At 49.5% G+C, this 20084-nt stretch overlaps 7 protein-coding genes across 7 annotated transcripts; 5 read left to right on the top strand and 2 right to left on the bottom strand.

Moving 5' to 3' along the window:
- Positions 1 to 146: 146 nt before the first annotated feature.
- On the top strand, positions 147 to 1173 carry EI90DRAFT_3141976 (uncharacterized protein; the record flags this gene model as incomplete). Its single annotated transcript, XM_039064986.1, has 2 exons — positions 147 to 730; positions 774 to 1173. The coding sequence occupies 2 exons, from the start codon at positions 147 to 149 to the stop codon at positions 1171 to 1173; spliced, it is 984 nt and encodes a 327-aa protein (XP_038907361.1).
- Positions 1174 to 3068: 1895 nt separating this feature from the next.
- Positions 3069 to 6935, top strand: EI90DRAFT_3026184 (uncharacterized protein; the record flags this gene model as incomplete). The annotated part of the gene is made up of 12 exons (XM_039057937.1): positions 3069 to 3160; positions 3212 to 3267; positions 3368 to 3468; positions 3911 to 4081; positions 4140 to 4517; positions 4574 to 4605; positions 4654 to 5314; positions 5381 to 5479; positions 5537 to 5765; positions 5819 to 5963; positions 6022 to 6312; positions 6398 to 6935. 12 exons carry the CDS (start codon positions 3069 to 3071, stop codon positions 6933 to 6935), a joined length of 2793 nt encoding a protein of 930 aa, XP_038907360.1.
- A 591-nt stretch (positions 6936 to 7526) lies between these two features.
- On the top strand, positions 7527 to 8553 carry EI90DRAFT_3026183 (uncharacterized protein; the record flags this gene model as incomplete). The annotated part of the gene is made up of 4 exons (XM_039057936.1): positions 7527 to 7790; positions 7966 to 8025; positions 8184 to 8243; positions 8437 to 8553. The coding sequence occupies 4 exons, from the start codon at positions 7527 to 7529 to the stop codon at positions 8551 to 8553; spliced, it is 501 nt and encodes a 166-aa protein (XP_038907359.1).
- Positions 8554 to 10355: 1802 nt separating this feature from the next.
- On the top strand, positions 10356 to 11168 carry EI90DRAFT_3026182 (uncharacterized protein; the record flags this gene model as incomplete). The annotated part of the gene is made up of 3 exons (XM_039057935.1): positions 10356 to 10379; positions 10538 to 10780; positions 10890 to 11168. 3 exons carry the CDS (start codon positions 10356 to 10358, stop codon positions 11166 to 11168), a joined length of 546 nt encoding a protein of 181 aa, XP_038907358.1.
- Positions 11169 to 12494: 1326 nt separating this feature from the next.
- EI90DRAFT_3026181 (uncharacterized protein) lies at positions 12495 to 13109 on the bottom strand (the record flags this gene model as incomplete). Its single annotated transcript, XM_039057934.1, has 3 exons — positions 12495 to 12599; positions 12650 to 12919; positions 12969 to 13109. 3 exons carry the CDS (start codon positions 13107 to 13109, stop codon positions 12495 to 12497), a joined length of 516 nt encoding a protein of 171 aa, XP_038907357.1.
- Positions 13110 to 14460: 1351 nt separating this feature from the next.
- Positions 14461 to 15104, bottom strand: EI90DRAFT_3141973 (uncharacterized protein; the record flags this gene model as incomplete). Its single annotated transcript, XM_039064985.1, has 2 exons — positions 14461 to 14943; positions 14997 to 15104. 2 exons carry the CDS (start codon positions 15102 to 15104, stop codon positions 14461 to 14463), a joined length of 591 nt encoding a protein of 196 aa, XP_038907356.1.
- Positions 15105 to 15344: 240 nt separating this feature from the next.
- Positions 15345 to 16455, top strand: EI90DRAFT_3141972 (uncharacterized protein; the record flags this gene model as incomplete). The annotated part of the gene is made up of 3 exons (XM_039064984.1): positions 15345 to 15981; positions 16038 to 16273; positions 16324 to 16455. 3 exons carry the CDS (start codon positions 15345 to 15347, stop codon positions 16453 to 16455), a joined length of 1005 nt encoding a protein of 334 aa, XP_038907355.1.
- Positions 16456 to 20084: the final 3629 nt, after the last annotated feature.

Here is a 20084-nt window from a genome sequence, read left to right as displayed (position 1 = left end):
TACCTGTCGTTCCTCTACCATTCTCGAGGCCAAACGATGAAAGGCCGGAGGCATCGGTGCCGCTGAGTGGAGGCAGTCCCCGACACCCCGACACCCCACCTTTGCCAATCCTTGCATCACCCGCTCAACAACCCGCTGCATTGCCAATGGGCCACAGTCCTACCCCTGCTGTAGCTTCGTCGCCGTCCTTGAGCCTAAATCGTCAGGAGGCATCAGGCAGCGGCTTCGTTCAATATGTCGACACCGCGGTGATGGAGCCGGAGTGTCTTCCTACGACTGCTCCTGGGCGTCGTGCCACGCCACTGAGCGACCGTGGTGGCGTGGCCGCCCCCTCACAATCTGTGTCGTCGGCCGTGGTTCCTCTTGGCCACTGGTATCGCCTCACCGTAGTTGATGTACAGGACGCAGAGCCGGCCTGGTTGGAAAAGTGCCACGCCCAAGGAGTTTATGCAACGCATCGTTCAAGGAAGGGTGGGCGGCATGAGCCACCATCTATGGAGTTGCTCTTCAAGTGCGTGGATAATCGTGATAAAATGGCCGAGAAGTTGCGTTCAGAGGGGAAATCCTGTTCCTCCAACATCTATGTCGGCTCGCTCAACAATCACCACTTCACGTTAGATTTGCCGTATGTAGATGTGGCGTTTACGCGTGATCACGTTGATATCACGGCTCTCATGGACATTGCACCTCCGAAGGCCAACAAAATCAATTACCTTCACTCGTTCCTCCAGTACGAGAAATATCCTCCCCTCGTTCCCTGCTCACCACAACAGCACCCCCCCCAATCAAAGCGATCGCATTCGTCCTATGGAGGGCATCATGTTTACGGCCACTTGGCTGCAGTCTAGGGTACATCAAGAACCTTTTGACATTGAACTCCATCGTTTCGAGGTTCTTGTTAGTGCCCATTCTCTCCAGCCTCGGGGCTTGTCGAAATTCTCGGTGCCTATGTGGCCAACGTCGGGCCCTATGGATTTCGTGATTCGCCGTGTTGCACGTTGGGCTCGTGACGAGATGATGAGGAATGGCGAAACACCATCTATCACCCACTCGAGTGCCGAGATGCTTCAATACCACCCTAAGGGCAGCAACTGGCAAATCGTGCTTGAACCGGATCTTGATCAGCCTCGCTACATGAAACATGTTGCCGAACCATGGACACATCTTATCTGATGTGATCCTTTTGTACCATTTGCATCATGGACTAATTTTTCTTTTAATTTTATCAATAATTAACTATACTTGAACTACTTAGGTAATGCCATTGTTGCGGGTGTATCCGATAATAATAAACTGTACAATTGTTGCGGGTATATCCGGTTTCCTCTCCGCCCACATACTTGCAGCTGGCCGATGCTCATATCTCTCTGAGACGTGCAATTGGAATGTTTGTACTCTTCTTGTTGGAGACCCAAGGATAGTACAGCAACCAATCCCATCACGTCTGCCCCCGCGTAGCACCTGCACCTCATTATTTTTTCTACCTTAAAGGTTGGAGACGTGCGATTGGAGTGTCTGTGTTTTTCTTGATTACAAGTACAACGCAGCGACCAATTTCCCTCGTTTGCCATTATCGTAGCATACCTCATCGTGTTCACTCTTATCCTCTGCACCTTCAAGGCTGGAAACATGTGATTGGAGTCTGTGTTTTCTTGATTACAAGTACAACACAGCGACCAATTTCCCTCGTTTGCCATTATCGTACCGTACCTCGTCGCCTTCACTTCATTCTGCACCTAAAGGTTGGAAACGTGATTGGAGTGTCTGTGTTCTTCTTGATTACAAGTATAACGCAGCGACCAATTTCCCCCATTTGCCATTATCGTACCGTACCTCGTCCTTCATCTCTCTACACCTCAAAGGTTGGAAACGTGATTGGATGTCTGTTCTTCTTGATTACAAGTACAACGCAGCGACCAATTTCCCCTGTTTGCCATTATCGTACCGTACCTCGTCGCCTTCACTCTCATTCTACACCTTAAAGGTTGGAAACGTGCGATTGGAATGTCTGTGTTCTTCTTGATTACAAGTACAACGCAGCGACCAATTTCCCCTGTTTGTCATTATCGTACCATACCTCGTCGCTTTCACTCTTATTCTCTGCACCTTAAAAGGTTGGAAAACGCGTGATTGGAGCGTCTGTACCTTGTTGGTTGGAACATCTTGACTGCAAGTATAGTGCAGTAGCCAATTTTATCCCGTTTGCCGTTATTGTATCTCTATTCAGGTGTGTGCCTTTTAATTACTCTTTCCTGCTTCGTCCTTGGTGTCGGGACCTTTTTTAGCTTTTACCTTTATCATCCACATCTTAGGGGTTGGATATACGTGTTTGAAACGACTGCACTTTTCGCGCTTTCCTTGCTTGTAAGGACAGTGTGGTAATCGACTTCATTGCGTTGCTGTTAGTGCTCAAGCTCATCATCTTGTTGTCGTGTTTTCCTTTTTTAACAGGCTAGGTCATCTGCGTTGCCGAAATGTCTGTGCTTTTCTTTGTTGCAAGGACAGCGTGGCGATCAACCAACCTCATCATGTTTGCCGTTATCGTCTTCAGGCGTTGTGTCCGACGACGGAATTGTGGTGCCTAAGCTCGTCAAACTCTTTTACATTTCCATTTCGCAGTCTCTCCAATTATGAGCTCCAATACCTCAAGAACAAAACTCCCCCCCCCTCACCAACCAAGTACCCGTTCCGGAATGTCCAGTCAGCACTGTCCGGGCCCTTCCAGCGCTCACCTTTCATTCCCCCTTTCACCTCCCCACACATATCTTGACTCCGTGATGCTGCAAGCCCCCTAGGACTTCAACAGATTCCACAACTCCGAACCCGGCTTACCTCCAAAATGCCAACCTTGATAGCTTGGGGAACGCTTTGAATAATTTTGGGGTATGAATGCTGCCCGATCTCTTTCATTCTTATTTTCCATCGTTTAGACATCCTGATTTTGTTTTTATTCTAATTCTTATTCTTTCAACTTTACAGTGTTGTTCATTTGGGCTTGGTACCCACTTTGCGCTGCTAAGCTGACCCAACAGGGCGTTTTCAACAGGGGCCCCTTGCCACGACGTGCCATGGTGCAGGCTGTGACTCGAAGCTCTCGCTTATGCATTCGGGGCCCCTTGTTGAAAATGCCCTGTTGGGTTGGCTTAGCAGCGCAGAATGGGTACGCTATAGAGCCCCACCCCTGGCTCTTGTCCCTATCATGGCCGTATAGTTGGCAAGTCTTTGATGGTGTCAAGCGTTTGTATATTTTTATTTTTGGTCCTGTGGGTGCGTTTTGCTCTTATCGGTCAACGACTGTGTGGGCCTCCAACCAGTCCTGGACGAGTTGCTCTTCCCACGACTTATCGTTACGCTTGTTCATCCCCAGTCGATACTGCTACAATCTTGTATTTGGGATACTACTGGATCCGTGTGCCATCGAACCGTGGGAAAGTTCTGGGCGAGCAGCTCGCCCAGAATCTTCCCACGGTTAGTTACGTTTGTCAACCTTGCCTTATATCTCATTTATTATATTCCCTGTAACGCTTAGTTTTACTGACACCAATTAGGCGCTGTTATCATTGGTTAAATAAGCAGTTATGGATACTGGGCGCACTGTAAAAAATGCATGGAAAATGATCATCCATATGTAAACGCCTCGACGGTTTTTTTTTGGTGGATTGCCCCGAAGGAAATAAGCAAATGAATTAACAGCCGATCAATTCCATAAGCATAACAAGCTCGAAGAATGAATAAACTAAATCGGGCAAGCGTCGCGTGACGTGGTTGCTTATTTTTTTTCGTCGCTCGTCGCTGCTGATTCTCGCTCCAAAACCATCACTACCGACACTTTCTACTGCTATGGAATCACTGATCTGGGATGACAGCTGGGTCCCCACTGAGCTTTCAAAGATCATATCGTACTTCCAAGGGCATTCACCATCCCCATCCCCCACTCTCGGGCCTGCCGTTGGAGGCCATCCAAAGCTGTCGCTCCGGGATTGAAAACTGGATCGAGTACCGAGAAACCCTCACAAAAAATGAGGAGAAAAAAACAGGCGGGGATCTCCCCGACATCTACATCCCTCTCGTCGTCACACAGGTTTCGCGTACTTCCTGCGAGGCGTATGTTTCAAGGCGTTTTCTTTGGGCTCCTTCAGACAAGGCTAGCCCTAATGTGGACGCAGTACTCGTCTAACTTCCCAGCATATCCAAATCCTGTGGAGATCCCCAGTCGTCCACAGCGAGTACATGGACACAAGCGCGAGATCCAGTACTGGGTGCAACAGTGCCGTCTCGCCCTCCTCGACTACACCCCTGCAGGTCAGGAAAGCGGATTTATTGCCGAAATAACGCACCAGCCCCATGAAGCGGATGGAAGCGTTCTTCCCACTTCGCTCCTTGCTGGCGACGCAAATCGGCTTTTAAATAAAGCCAAATCATTCGAGACGCTTGCTGGCCAGTGCCGCTTAGGAGCGAATATCCTTTATGCCGCATGGGGCCTCCGTCAGATTCTCGAGTTAGGATCTGAGTGCCTGGTAAGCCCCCCCCCTCCCGGAATTGCTGGGAACGATCTTTCCTGACGATCCTACAGCATGAACACATCCAATGGACGAAAGATGAAAAGTAAGTATATCGTATTATTTCCACTCACTCTTGCTCACACGGCGCCAGCTCTCCGTTCATAACGTTGGCACTGGCTGTCTGCGTTTCTCCTCTTGTCCTTCTGATGGACACCACCATGAATCGGGCTGGCACCGTTCCCACATGGACGTCGCTGGCGTCGCATGTCTGTCAGGGGGCCCCCTTCCCCTCTATTTCCGGTGGGGAGGTTGTGATGGAGAACGCGATCCTCCAAGTGGTGGTGAGTGTATGCGAGAGAGGGGGTCTAGCAGTACAGGACCTCTACATCCTCAACCACGCATGGACTTACCTTAACCACAACACCTCGAGCCCCCAAGCCCCCCCTCCGGACGTCGACCGGATGCAAGAAGACGGTGTTGACCTCCAAAAACGAAAGCGCACGCGCTCGCAGCACTCTGTAGGCCACTCCGACGGGTACAAGGCCCAAGCCACTCGGGCGTCGAAGAGGAGAAAGGGAAAGAAGAAGGCCATGGCTGAAGACGAGTCGATGGAGGATGGCACAGCTGCCGCTGTCACGAAGGGGTCCACCTCCAGAGGGGGGGATGATGACTGGCGTAAGTTCATCGCCGAGTTTGCTGTCCCCGACCTCGACGACATCAACGATTGGCCTGAGCTGGTCGTCCCTGACTCCACTTCGCGTGTTCCCAACTCTACCCCGCATCCTTCTTCTTCTCACCACTCGACCGAAAAGGTGCGTGTCCAGCATGATTGCATCATGAACGTCAATCTAATCGATGATCTCTTATTCATGATGCAGGTGTTGTATAGCTTCACCTTCTCTTGCGTCTCCACCAATGATGGTATGACTTGTGAATGGAACGAGGAGACATTCCAGTTCCCTAGCAAGCCTGATTCCGTGAGTTCTTTTCTTCCCATGACTAAAACAGCTAGTGAGATAACTCGTCGTTCCCAGGAACCCATCCTCGTGCTAAATCGCTTGGTATCATCCGTCGCTTGGGACTCAACCTGGTCCCCCCACGCAATGGTGGAAGCTGAAGCGCTCACCATGTCTCCCGAGGATTTCCAATCTTTGGTAAACAACCTGGGCCTCCTTGTCTTGGTCGGCCTCCCCAGCGATACCGTGCTGGACCGTTCCCTTCTCCTCTCTCGGTTGAGCAAGACAGCTCACGTTCAATGCTTCAGTAAGTTGCCCTACCTTGAAACATGCTGTCAAGCTCATGGGAATGCTCTCCAGATTCCGACAGCTCCAGATCAGGGGAGGATGATGAACAGTCGTGGGAGCCACTGCCACAAGTGATCGACGAACTCACTGATTGGCGAACTTCACGGCCGTTGGTCGTACACCACCTCAAGGGGGTTGTCCGTCTTCCTGTGGAAAGGTAACAATCCGTGTTCTACCATCTCTCACCATGCTGATGATCCGTTTCCTTTTCACAGCCTCCTCAACTCTCTCGACGGTCTCCTGTTCGAGTACCTCGACGAACGTGGAGGCGATCTTCCGGAAGATTACAACTCTTGGAGGACACCGATGCTGGCCACCGTGGGGTCGTTTACGGCTCCACACCTGGATGAAGATGGGGTCGGCACCGTCCTGCATTGCATTGCAGGTTACAAGCTGATATTCTTCCCCATCGAATTGGAGGTCCCCTTGATCGTTAAGTACGACGACTTGGATACCCAAGGTAGCATCGGATTCGAGTACCTGTTCCACTCCCCGAACCGGTTTGGGTGCTTCATCCTCTGCCCGGGGCAAACACTGTAGGGTTTTTCTTCCCTCCAGCGATTTTCCATGGTGGTTAATCTTGTTTTCTAGCATCATGGCCCCGGGCCAGGTCCATTTTGTCTTCACGGTGTCAAAGGAAGACAAGGGAGAGTTGAGCGTAGGGGCCCTGATGCAAGGGTCATTTTTCCTCTCGCCCCGATGCATGGTTCGATCTTTGCACGCAAGTTGGGTGGACCGACTCCTTCAGTCGCAAAGGGGTGGCCCCATGGATAGGTGCGACACCATGACAGCAATGCTGGAAGCATATGTCTTGGACTCACATCGACGGCTAACGAGTGGCTGCTCGTTGGTTGGGCAACCTGAGCCAAAAGAAGTGCTGGCTGCGATGTTCATGGCGTTGGTGTACTCCAAGGAAACGGAGGTCGATCGGGGGGCACGGTGTGTGATCCACCATTATGCCCGTCTGCACCCGGAGGACTTTAGCCAATTCAGGCGTGAATTCAGCAAAGTTCGGGCTGCCAACCTGCAGGATGGTGGTGACATGTTCACTGCCGAAGACGTGGAATCACTTCGTGGCTCCATGAAGGCTGCGGTCCAGGCGATGATGGACGAGGGGATCCTCGAATAGTTTGTTTTGTAGACAAGCTATGACACCCAACCATCGTTTCCCATGGATATGTTGTAAGACAGCAACGGTTGGTTCGACGCTTAGCGCAAGGATACCCGACCTACATTATCTCGGTGAGATGCCCGATGATTGATGTTAGGTTTATTTCTAGTCGGTCTCTACTGTCTTATCACTATATGTTTATTTAACATTTATCTTCCTTTTTCCGACCTGTTGGTCGCTTCACTTTCCTTTATTTGTAATAATCCTCACTCCTGTTACATTCGATTAATCGACGCTTAAAAGCTCGATGTTTACTTCGCTGACGCCCTCAGTTCTCATTGCGTTCACAACCGCGAGACTGAGGTCGGTATACCTTTTATCATATTCACTCGTTTACTTGTTCTAAATCTTCACCTAGTATTATTCTATTCTAGTCCGCGTTAGGATAAACTTCTTGCCACCCCTACATCAATTTATCTTCCCTCCATTGTTTCTATATATGTTTTCGTAACAATATATGCACGCAATGTAACAATATGTACACAATATATATATATATATATTAACTGAAAAAGAGTGAGTCCAAGAAGAGCAACAGTACACAAAGATATGGCACGAATCAGCCATGGTATAAAGGACGATTGCGGCTTTTCAAGTTATGAGGCGTGGGAAGATTCTGGGCGAGCTGCTCGCCCAGAAATGGTCACGTGTTGGGTGGTCACTGTACCGGAGTTGTCCGAATTGATATCTATTGTCCAAGCTGTAAATGCGGTGAATCCACAGAAACATCCTGATGCTGTACGCTGCACGCCGAGACCTAAACCTAGCCAACCTTTTCTAGAGGGTAGCATAAGAGTAGCAAGCTTCCTCAACGTGAGTGGAGCATACGAAAAGAAAACCTCAACCAACGTGGTGCATTGCTCCTCGAGAGCGAGCATGTAGGTTGGTGTTGCCATAACAGGCTGAAGCGCCTCCTTCCTTCTCTGGCTTCTAACTGGTAAGTTGCCCCGTAGCGCGATGGGACCTGTAACTCACGCATGCTGATCAGATAACGCTGGTCTCTGCGAAATTACTTTGCATTTTCCATCGATTCGTCGTGCGCGATCTTGTGAGTCTATCGCAGCTGTGAAACACTCACTTGGTCACTAAGGTGCTTGGCCTGGCTTCTTCCTTAGTTCTCATTCTGAGTCTTGCCGCTTTTCTTTCACACATAACCTTGATCTCGATGCCGAGTTACTCAACATATGTCGCACGATGAAATCGCAGGGACCGGACCGCATCAAGTTGCCAACCGGCGCAGCCACCCTCCAACAGCTCGATAACGTGGTTGGCACATAAGTCGATCACCTCCTCTGGAGGTGAGAGATCTTAAAACCCTCAGGAACTAGCCCTGAAGTGGTTGCTTTTTCAGGATCATGTTGATCCTCATCATCGTCCGACGATGGCCGTTTCTGCGGATCTCCCATAATAGTTTCTTTATAAACCACTCGTTTTTTTTCGTGTGACCTTGCCCTTGCAGGCGTGTTTTGGCGCCATGGGCAGGAAACCGGATCTCTCTTCGCAGCAAACCTTCAGTAACGACCAACAAGATGCCACCTTTTATGCGGTACACGGCGGAACTGGAGCAAACCGCTGAAGCCAGAGTCCGAGGGAAGCATGAACTTGGCGTTGGTGGTGGGCCAGAGCAAGTCACTGCTCGACCGGATGGGACACTCGAATCAGACCCTGATGCTTCTTCTAGGGCTAATCGTGCAACCTGCCCCCAAGAACCTCATCGAGCGAATTCAACACCGTACCGCACACAACCTTCAAGCGAGTCAGTGAGGAGGAAGATGACCACGGGGCAGAGTTTGCGTAGGCCTGGCTCACCAATGGCCATAAAAAACCCATGTCCCCTGGAATGCCTACGACGCCAACATCGAAAGGGCAGTCCGCAGCCTCACCAGTTGTGGAGGACAGCTCCGCACCTTTGGAAAGACAATCGCTTCATCGACGAAGACAGGTGCTCACGTACCATTTAAATACGATGACCCTATTGAGCTTGGGAACGGACAACCATCCAACTCGCAAGACGAAACTTACAACTGAGGGGCAATGAACGGAGGCGTGAAACAAATATATCGCTGCGGTTCTCTGGACACTGGGCAGCCGAGTTTCAGAATACGACCAGGCTCCCAGGACGTTCATGGAAACACCCACCTCGCTTGGAATTGACCCTGGCAAATTGTAATGGGTTGGCCCGGTACGAGCTCTGCTAGGTAGCCCCGTTACCATTTGACGGGGCCAACCATCAGATTTCGAGTGCCGGGACCTCCTATCAGATATGCGCAGTCTGATGGGGTCATCCTGACGGGATGCCCGGGACGTACTGACGGGGTGCCCTGGAAGTTATTGATAAGTAAATGTCGTGCTGAATGCCATTGTGGAAACGAAATGAGATATTCATTTGTTTTCTAGACTGGTTTGAGGAGCCCTCGCACGCTACGGCTACACACCACTTTCCTCCTCCACATCATCATCAGCCCCATGCTTGTTGTTTCCTATCAAAAGCCAAACGAGTAGGAGCCCTTTATTACGGAGGAAATGGTCAAGGCTCTGCACATAAAAGGTTTGGAAGCCTATGTTGGACATGGCCTGCCCACAGTCGTTTGTTCAATTGCCGACACTGATCCACGAGGGACATCCACAAATCATCATTCACCATCACCCCAGTAAACCCCCCTGTTCAGGAGCAACTGCCTTCAGTGCCGGATATTGTTCGACGGACCCCGCATTCTCCTCAGTCCACACAGGTTGTTCGCGTACAATCTCCTCCACTTAGAACAGAGCCATCTCTGGAGGAGCCCCCGGAAGGCGTACAAGTCTGGAAGCACCTGGTCCTCCAGTTCAGCAAGAGCTTCCACCTTAAGCAGATATCCTTCCCCCCGTCCTTCAAGTGCTGGCGCCGATCCACGAGGGACATCCGCGAGTCATCATTCACAATCACCCCCTTGCGCGCGGGAGCGACTGCCTTCAGCGCCGGATATTGTTCGACTGACCCCGCATTCTCCTTAGCCCACACAGGTTGTTCAAAACAGAGCCGTCTTTCTCAGACACAAAACTGACCCATGGTTCGAGAGGCGCCAGCCCAAATTCTGCAGCGCCAGAAGCAAGGACCATGCCCCACGCATCCACGCAGCGCAATCTATCCTCAAGTCTTCCCAGATCAAAAAAGTCGAACAGAGTCCTCGCATACGCATCTACTTCAACAGTCCAGTCGAACTAGAAATATGCATATGCCCCTGACTGGAACCGCAGTGAGGAACGGGAGAAAGAGGCTGAGGCTCGAGACGATGGTGGTATAAAGTAATCGCGAAGGTGATATAGACGCATCGATGCCAGACCCGCTTTTTACAACTGCCACAACAGCCTTCGACGAGTGTGTCTCCGAACCGTGTCATGGCACCGAACGAGAACGCAGTGGTAAGTCAGCCAAAGTAATCACGAAGGCGAGTCAAGGCTGAGCGAAAAGTAAACTCATCATGTGGACGCTTTTACGACCGCGACATCACCTTCGGGATCACTCGACAAGCCTGCCCTGAATCGTGTCGTTCGCCCGATCTCAACCCAGCCTCGTCAAGCATGCCCCGAACCGTGTCGTGGCACCGAACGAGAACGCAGTGGTAAGTCAGCCAAAGCAATCACGAAGGCGAGCCAAGGCTGAGCGAAAAGTAAACTCATCCTGTGGACGCTTTTACGACCGCGACATCACCTTCGGGATCACTCGACAAGCCTGCCCTGAATCGTGTCGTTCGCCCGATCTCAACCTAGCCTCGTCAAGCATGCCCCCGAACCGTGTCGTGGCACCGAACGAGAACGCAGTGGTAAGTCAGCCAAAGTAATCACGAAGGCGAGTCAAGGCCGAGCGAAAAGTAAACTCATCCTGTGGACGCTTTTACGACCGCGACATCACCTTCGGGATCACTCGACAAGCCTGCCCCTGAATCGTGTCGTTCGCCAGATCTCAACCCAGCCTCGTCAAGCGTGCCCCCGAACCGTGTCATGGCACTGAACGAGAACGCAGTGGTAAGTCAGCCAAAGCAATCACGAAGGCGAGTCAAAGCTGATCGCGAAGTAAACTCATCTTGTGGACGCTTTTACGACCACGACATCAATCACGATGACATGGTCAACCGAAAGTACCAGAAGGAGTTGCAACCGGGCAACATCGTTATTGTCACCTTCAACAATTCCGCGAGACTTGAGGGCTGAAGGATAGTATTAGTTGTGTCTGCAATGGAGAAGATCGCAAGTTGGGGTGCTCCGAAGCCTGGCTCTTCGTCCAAGAAGATGTGAGTAATGATACTTTAAAGGAAAACAAGTTACTGAAAGACAGTATAACCACGAATAGAACTATGTCAAAGTCATCGCCAACATCACACCCGCCACGGCCTGTTTTTTGTTGTTTAATGTCCCATTTCACGAGACTAATCACGGGACAGGGCTTACCACAGCCATGCAGTGATCGCTCCCCTGCCTGCCCATTGCTATCTCACCCGCCCTACCACCCACACCTTGCTCGTGCCCATGTCTTAACAATCTCACTATGGCACCATCGGCTCAATGCCGCTCTGCCCAGGTCTCGCCCATCTCACGATGACACCGTCACCGTGGACCTACAGCTCGCTTGGTTCCAGACTGTATGCTGAACGTTCCGGCGCGGATGCGCAGAACGGAACAATCTCAGCTGTGGTACGGTCTGAAACCTAATATGCCAACAGGAACATCTGCGCACTTATAAAGGGTCTCTGACCTATGCCTCCTGTTCCCCAGCCATTGCCAGCCCGTTCTTCCTCGGTGAGTAAGAACGCTTCGATTCAGCCAGGGTCTGAAATCGCTGCCGTCGCCTGACAAACTCTCTTGCCCACTTCCAGTATCCACAGCCTTATTTACAGCCTTTTTACGCGCCCACCACCTCCCCTGTCTCCTGCTAACCCTATGTATATTTAACACGGGTCGCGCGTTGCGTGCTCAAACCAATTCATAGGCCGTCCCCTCGGCCGTTCCCACTACACCTTGTCGTCCGCGATTAGTTGTAATTTCTCGTCTTGTGTTGGTGTGAGAAAAATAACAAATTTGATTAACTCTCGCGATGTAAGAACATGAAAACAAAATAAGGGGGCAGTGCAGAGTCCGGAGCGCAAGCACTCTTCTAGTTCTATTTCACGGGACGGGCCCATGTTGGGCCGTGTCCACTATGTTGGTCGGAACCGATTAGGTCTCAGTGTGAAGTGGAAGAATATATTGAGAATATTATCGTGAATTTTCACAGGAGAAACTGATTAGATCCAGACAGGATTTGACGACAGGATTTTGGTCAAATTCGTGAAAAAGGTGGGACTCGTCACATGTACCAGGCCAGGGGAAAATCGTGTCTTATGGTAAAAACCTCTGTCATATAATCATGGATATTGTAATATTCACTTTTCTCAGTGCGTAAAATACAGGGGAAAGCAGGGGAAAGCGGGGGAAAGCCGTCGAGTGGGTCTCGGAGAGATAGAAGTTATACGTTGGGGTGATGGTATACCAGAAATCCCTTCAACGCGAGTACCTCGAACAACGGACTTGACGTTCGATATCCTGGAAGAGGTCGTATTGTGCGTAGTAGAGCCCGATCCACTCAAGCTCGTTATGGGATGGATTCTGTGGTTGTGTCAGGTTTCATTTGCAGCTTACCAGCCATCCATGCGTACCTCCATGCTAAATTCCCGCCAACTCTCCACATTTTCCTCCACGCTTGACGGGGCCTCCCTGGTCAGAATCCATCGTACTGCCGCAGCCCATTCATCATTCGAGAAAGCTGGGTGCTCCTCGGAGCGACCCTCTGGCCTCCTCGTCAGCATCACCTCCGGTCTCGCTGGAACGTTTCTACGTTCCCTGAGGTACCCGCTCACCGCTTGGGAAAAATCGTCATGAAATTTTCGGTGGTAAAAAGAGTAGGTAGCCGGCGATCTGTCAGGATACTGCACAAAAATTGAATCTCATTCCTAACCTCACAGTACTACAACATACCTTTTCGTGGAAATCTCTCCAGAGGGCATATGGAGAAAGTCCAGGGTTCAGAGCGATGTGGGGCACCATCGCGTCCCACAATTGTTTGGACCAACCCCTTGGGAAATTCCCCCGGCCCCTCGTTGGTCCATTATTGGTCATCCTGGGTGGCGCGAGTACAAGATGAGAAGCCTCGAGGCGATTTCCCGGGTAACAGATATGGACGGATCACATGTCATAGCCAGGCGCGGGAAGTAACCTGGGCAAATTGTAATGGGTTGGCCTGGTATCAACCCTGCTAAGGTGTCCCCGTCACTGTTTCCAACCATTAGATTTCGAGTACCGGGACCTCCTATCAGATATGATGGGGCCATTATGACGGGGTTCCCTGGGAAGAATTGATAGGTTACCCAGGCAGTTTTGATATATATTACTAATCGGGCATCGTACTATACAGTAATACAAAGTTTCGGGATGCTAATGGGTTAATTGATGGGGTGCGCGCGCCATGTCGGCCAGCCTGGAATCTTTGTATTGTCCACAGATCGGACAAGGGAGAGAGTGGCATCTCACGTAATTACCTAGGTGGGATACGAGGAAAAATGTTATTTCATCGACAAGAACAAGCGGAGGAGGCGCCAAGGCACATCCAATTGCAAGGGGGTCAGAAACCTGACCATTGGCATGGGAGTGTGCAATGGGGCATGCATCTAAGTAAGTGATCAAACGGTAGATACAGATGCGGCTGCCAAAGGGCACAACCTATGCTTGATCACACGAGATCGCATCTTCACAGTTCAACATGGTAGTGAGCATCGAATTGGGGGCAGAAAACAGAGCGCTAGCTGAGAAAAGCATAGCTGTGCTTATCATAGGAATCCAGTGTCAATCGGAAATGTGTGGGGGAACAGAGAGAGAGATAGACGAAGTCCCCGTGTGAACCGCAACTCCCAAACCCACAAATAATTTGCGGGAAAACTTCTCACAGTGCGCGGGGAGGAATTTGTCTAGTTTGAGCGTTAACTTTCCTGACTATGTACAGATTTCACGAGTCATAGCCTTTTTTATCTTTAAAACGAAAGAGAAAGATCGTTAACTGCTTTCATAAGAGCGGGAACAACAAGGGTGGCACCGCTAGCTCAACATCACGTTGCGAGTTGGCCACAGTGCTGCATCGCACCGGGGTCTCTTCGTTAGAGTGGGAAAAATAATGGAATATGCAGCAGGATGCCCTGGGAAAATTTTTCCAGCGCTTTGCGCAAGCGTGGCTTATGTAACAGTCAGCGCCAGGCGTTGGTTTCGTGCCCAAACAACAAATTTGAGGCAACATTTTAGGTCTACAGTAGTTGTATCAAAAAACGTTGCAAAAAAACTTGTGTCTCAAACCCTAGTATACAGTCGATAGGACGGAGAGGATGATGGCAGGAGCGGGAGTGCAAGGACATGATGATGAGGGGAACGTGAACGTGAACACAAGGATACAAGGACAAGCAGGCATCACATTCCAAACACGCTATGGCCAATTGCGATCGCCTATGTACCACTTGGGCTCCCTTCCTGTCAACGCACACAGAGCGTCTGCGGCGTTCTGCAGTTCTTTCCATTTGATGGAGTCAGGGTGATCGTCTACAGCCGAACGCCTGTGAGATAACGTGTCCAAGGTATTGTCGGAGATGGATATCACTCGCGTCACCTCCGTGTTGTGCGATATGACCCCCCTGGATTTGACTGGCCAACGTGACTTGAACTTGTCACGAATACTCTTGCGAACAGCCATATAAATGTTCTCAAGCAGGAGCAGGGACTTTCCTTCACCCGGGGTGGTGGGTACCCCGAGAGCCTGGGCGAGAGGAAGCATGTCTGTGGCAGTAAACTGGAGACCGATACCAAAATACATAAGAGGAGGATCGCTGAACATGCTCTGGACGTATTCAGGTGGAAGCCAAGGACCGGACCACGGCTCGTGGGCAAGCATGTACTCTGGCGTAAGAGGACGCTATATGTAGATCAGCAGAGTTCAGACCAAGTACCTCGATGGAACGAACGTACAGGCTTGAGCTGGAGGGTATCTTGTTTCCCCTGTCTCTCAGGATCAGTTTCTCGATCATCTGAGCTATGGATGCTGAGGCTGCTGAACTGGCCAGTGGTAACATCCATGGTGGGGTGCGTGTAAGGGGGGGGGGGGGAAACTAGGGCTAACTCCGCTGATGGTCATGTGATTATCCCGAAATCAGTAGAAAATAAATTGCCGACGATCAAATTGTCAAGGTATCGTCTATTCAGTTGATTCCTCGCATGTGGCCCTCCGGGGACTTAAGCTTAATACACCTGATTATTATTATTATTGGCCGAGCTTGCAAGGGGTCTGTTTCTCTGGCTCTCCGCTGACCTGTAGAGATGAACATCATCGTCGCAGAAGACCTTCTCCCTGAATGGTGGTACACGGAATCCTTTGATGCTCTGACTGCAGCATACAAAGACTGCGAGCGGTCAAGGAATTTCGAGTATCCGTTTTACACCGTTTACGAGAAAATATTGGGCATGTGTATAACTCACATCAGTCCACCCTTTAAGGGCACCATCATATCGAGTCCACAACGACGTTTGGACGGCCCAACAACAGTGTTCAGCGTCCATCCAAATAATGGAAACGTCACAAAGTACCTGACGGCTACTCCAGATTCGGTTCTGGTATACTATCCAGGACCCATTGGATGGAACGAGTCACGGAGGTGCCAGCTGCTGATCGAGATCAAGAGGCAGCCAGTCATAAGTCGGCATTCCTTGAGAGAACCTCCGGCTAGACCATATAGCTGGATCACGGACCACAACACCATGGACTTTGCGCTCCGCCCGAGAGATGACTTCGAAGGTCATCTTGGCCAGGTCATACTTCAAGCCTTTGTGGCGTTCCATTCGTACCCTGATCACGATATCATATATCATGCACTGATCGTTGGGGTGCGATTTTGTCTGTTCCGATTTACACGACCCCAAAATCTGGTAGCACTTCCTCAAAAATTTGTGGGGGAAGGTATGGGCTGGCGTTGGTTTTACTGCCAGAAGGCTAATTATTTTATTATGTACCAGGGAAGGAGCCGGGAGCGGCATGGAACAAAGTCATAGTGTCAGGGTTGATCCCCCTTGACAGCATCGAGGTGGTGATGTTCAACGAACTGGCGTTGGCTTACGATGGGGACGTGAGGATATCACTAGGGTTCATGAGATGTTTCCTAACAGTGATGCCGCCGAACGTTTGGGTCCGCAACCATCCTCGCCTTCCCCTAGGGAGCGAAGCAGTGACTGGATTCACACCGAAAGCTGGAGTAAGCGACATGTTTATCAGTATTAGTTAGCATCGCTCAATCCAAGTCAGAACATAATTGTGGGCAAAAATCTGCTTAGGGCCTTCTACGAGGAGGAGAGGGATGAAACGCTCACGGTTGTATTCGAGGATAGGGACTCTGAGGCTGGAGATCCATCATATGTACCTGGACAGGGGTCATAAGGAGCGAAAGCTAACCATGAGGATGCACAGGTATGCACGTCATGGGGATATGGGTTATGATATGCTGCTTGTCCTACTGTTATTCAGGTTCCACATTCAGGTTCCACATGTAGCGCTTGGGCGCATCTCATGATCACTTTGGTCTTGTGGACGTAGCGACCGGATGTGGGGCAGCGACAAGGATGGGCCACTAGGCACCTTATTGCGGACGTGGCACACCGAGTCACACATATTGCGACTACGGGGACTGGTGGCGGGATGGATCCTATCATCTCTCTAACCTCACATTGGACGCCACTCTGTATTTCTTTTTATCTTGGTTACATGTATATAGGACTTGGCCAGAACATGATATGTAACTATCGGATCGATATCGCATTCAGACACCTGCCGGGTGATAACATGTCTGATTACTTATACCGCCGTAAGCGCGTGAGCGAGTTTACAACAATAGTCCGATCGTCTTGTCCAAACATCTTGAGCCTGGTGCAAAGGATATCATGGTGTCTATGGATACTTGGCACTCCGTGCCAGCACCACCGACGGCGTCAGATGCTCGGTGCCGATGGAGTAAATGTAACCGGACACCACCGGTTTTATCGTTGGAATAGAGGTGGACCGGTGGGATGGAGTGGGCGATTCGGGAGGGAAATGGGCTGGGAGTGCATCAAAATGGTGCTAGAAGGCCTCCTGGATGCATTTGGAATGTGAATAGAATGTGAATAGAATATTTAGCTAGTCGCTGAATGCCAAAACCCCAAGCCAGACGAAAGAGACTCAGCTGGGAAAACAACCCCAATGCCAACGGACAATCGGTGCCATCAAACCCCCCTCCTCCCCCCCATTTCACGTCAGTCTCATGCAATCGCGCGCGCGCGCACTTGTACAGACGCGACTGGTTCATGAACTGGTACACTCTCTCGTTGCTCGGATGGGCGATTGGACCCCGGCGCTAAATGGCTTATGAAATCCTATTTGATATTGAACCTGATCCTTCCAACTTTTTCAGGAAAATGAACGACCAGGACCACATACGGGATAAATTCAAGACGGAAGATTTTTCTGCAAACGGGTGTAACATAGCCACAGAAGGATATCGAAACTGGAGGTGGGAGCACGGAGGACTCTTGGGGGTCAGTGTGAGGGTTCAGCACGGTTCCCTAGGGTGGGGCGGACTGCGCACCCACTGGGTTCCTCCGATTTTCCTTCAATGTTGGCTGTAACATACACGCGGATGGGATAGTGTGGGAACTTTCTTGAAAGTATCACTGCCACAGGCGTGGGAACGTTCTGGGCGAGCGACTCGCCCAGAACGATCCCACGGTCACTGGGATCCTGGCACGGGACACTTCCGAGGGTGCTTACACCCTGGCAAGTGAGGGCAAGATGCCCTGGTGCACGATATCGAGGCAGCATGGAACTACAAGAGGGTAGTGACCATGCTAACGTTGGGCCTTTTCGATAATATCCCGCACCAGAGTGGGAAGTAAAATGGCGGTAATCAACATGGTGGAGCCCAAGTTATTTACTGAATGGCTGTATTTTACTTTTGCTCCGTGCATGGAAAACACCTGGTTGGCAAAAAACCTGGGTGGTTGCACTCGGATTCAAGAATCTATAGAAGAACCCGGCAAAAGGCATTTGCCACTGCACCGTCGGGATTTTGCGAGCTTGAAAAAAAGAGAAAAATCACACCTTTCTAAACGGTACCAATGATTTGAAATTTGGTTCGGCGGTTGAAAAGTTATAAGCGTCGACATTTCTGCACCCTGCACCCTTGACCTGAAGCCTGGATGTTTTCTGGGTCAGTTTGGAGAATTATGGGCGGCAATAGGCATTGCAGGTAGCTGTAGGGGAGATCTACAAGATGAAAAAAAAGAGGATGTGAATAGCTGCTCTAGGTAAGGAGATATGGGAAAAATAAAATGAAAAATAAAATTTAGAGGAAAAAAAAGAATAAATAAATTGATAAGTGGAGGAAGAAAATAGGGAAAAATGCGGGGTGTTTTGGAGTGGAATATGGTGAGGAAATAGAGTGGGAAAGTATTTTATTCGGAATTTTTTGGGGAAGTTTTTGTTTGAGGGTGCACTCGGGTGCAGAGGGTGCAACTGAAATAAAAAGTGAAATATCTGAGTGGAAAGAATAGATATAAATATGGGGTGTTTTTCAGTGTGATATATTTAGGAGAGAGAATGGAATGGAAATTTTTAATATTTTTTTTTGGAGAATAAATTTGGAGGGTGCAGGAGGGTGCAGTGAGGGTGCAAGTTGAATTAAAAGTGGAATAAGTTTTGACTGGATGGATGAAAATTGAAATGGTTGAGAGGGTTAGGAAGGTGTGATTTTAGTGAAAATTATAAAATGAAAAAATGAGAAGTGGCTGTGCACTTTTTGCACAGCCACAGAGGAAAAAATTTGATAGGAAGAAAGTGGAAGGTGAGAAAGTCGGGAGAAGAGGTTAGGACTTGAGTTGAGAAGGACTTGAGAAGACAATAAGACAACAAGACAACAATGGGACAACATGACAACTAGACAAGGCAAGAAACGAAAAATGGAAAACTGTTGAACTAAAAAAAGTGAGAAGTTCAGTTTGAAGTGTGAGTTTGGAAGCTAAGAAGGTGAACTAGACAACTAGACAAGGCACCAAGGCAAGAAGACAAGAAGACAAGAATGCAACAACACGACAATGGGACAACAGGACAATGGGACAACAGGACAAGGTGAGAAGACAACTAGACAAGGCAAGGAGCAAAAATGCGGAACTGTGGAAGTAAAAAAAGTGGAGACTTGAGTTTGAAGTCTCACTTGAGTGGAAGAAGGGGACAAGAAGGTGAGAACACAAGAAGGTGACAAGAGGAGAAGAGGAGAAGGCAAGAAGGCAAGAACTAGACAACTAGACTCGGGAAGAAGCAAAAGTACTAAGGAAGTAATAAAAAGTGAGAAGTGAAGTTTGAAGTGTGAGTTTGGAAGACAAGAAGAAAGAAGACAAGAAGACAAGAAGGCTGGAACTAGAGAACTAGAGAAGGAAGCAAAAAAGGTTTGGACTTGGGTTGTAATAAGACAGTAATTGTCCTGGGCTGAAATTGCAGGCAGAAAGAGGAGACCCTTGCTCCTACTGGAACACAGGGGACTTTCGTCTGGGGGGACTCATCAGCCCTTTTTGCCTAGTATTTATACTTGCACAGTACAGGTCTGTGCACCTGAAAAGCATCCCACAACTGGTTTTCTATTAATCTTGGAGGATCTTGGGTAGAAAACCGATTTTACCATAGTTATAGTTATCCTAAAATTATGATAAAATATGCAACAGAAAGCTACAATGCTATAGAATTTAATGGAAGTATTTATTTCCATAAAAGGCAAGTAGTTTTTCCATTATTTACGAAATAATGGACCCAATCTTGTTAAAACTCAAGATTAACTATCCTTAGGACAGCCTATCTTTTTTGTTTCAGTGTAAAATGGATAGTATCATCCGATTTACAGACTGGTCTGTTGGGTTGGGTTGGGTTGCAAAAAGAAGTAATTGTCATGGGGCTGAGATTGCAGGCAAAAGGGGAGTACCCTGCTCCAAAGGAGCAAAGGGGGACTTTCGTCTGAGGAGACTCATCAGCCCTTTTTACCTTGT

This window comes from Cantharellus anzutake, assembly GCF_015039405.1.
Source record: "Cantharellus anzutake strain C23 chromosome Unknown EI90scaffold_435, whole genome shotgun sequence".
NCBI lineage: Eukaryota > Fungi > Basidiomycota > Agaricomycetes > Cantharellales > Hydnaceae > Cantharellus > Cantharellus anzutake.
This window is presented reverse-complemented; position numbering and strand designations above follow the sequence as displayed.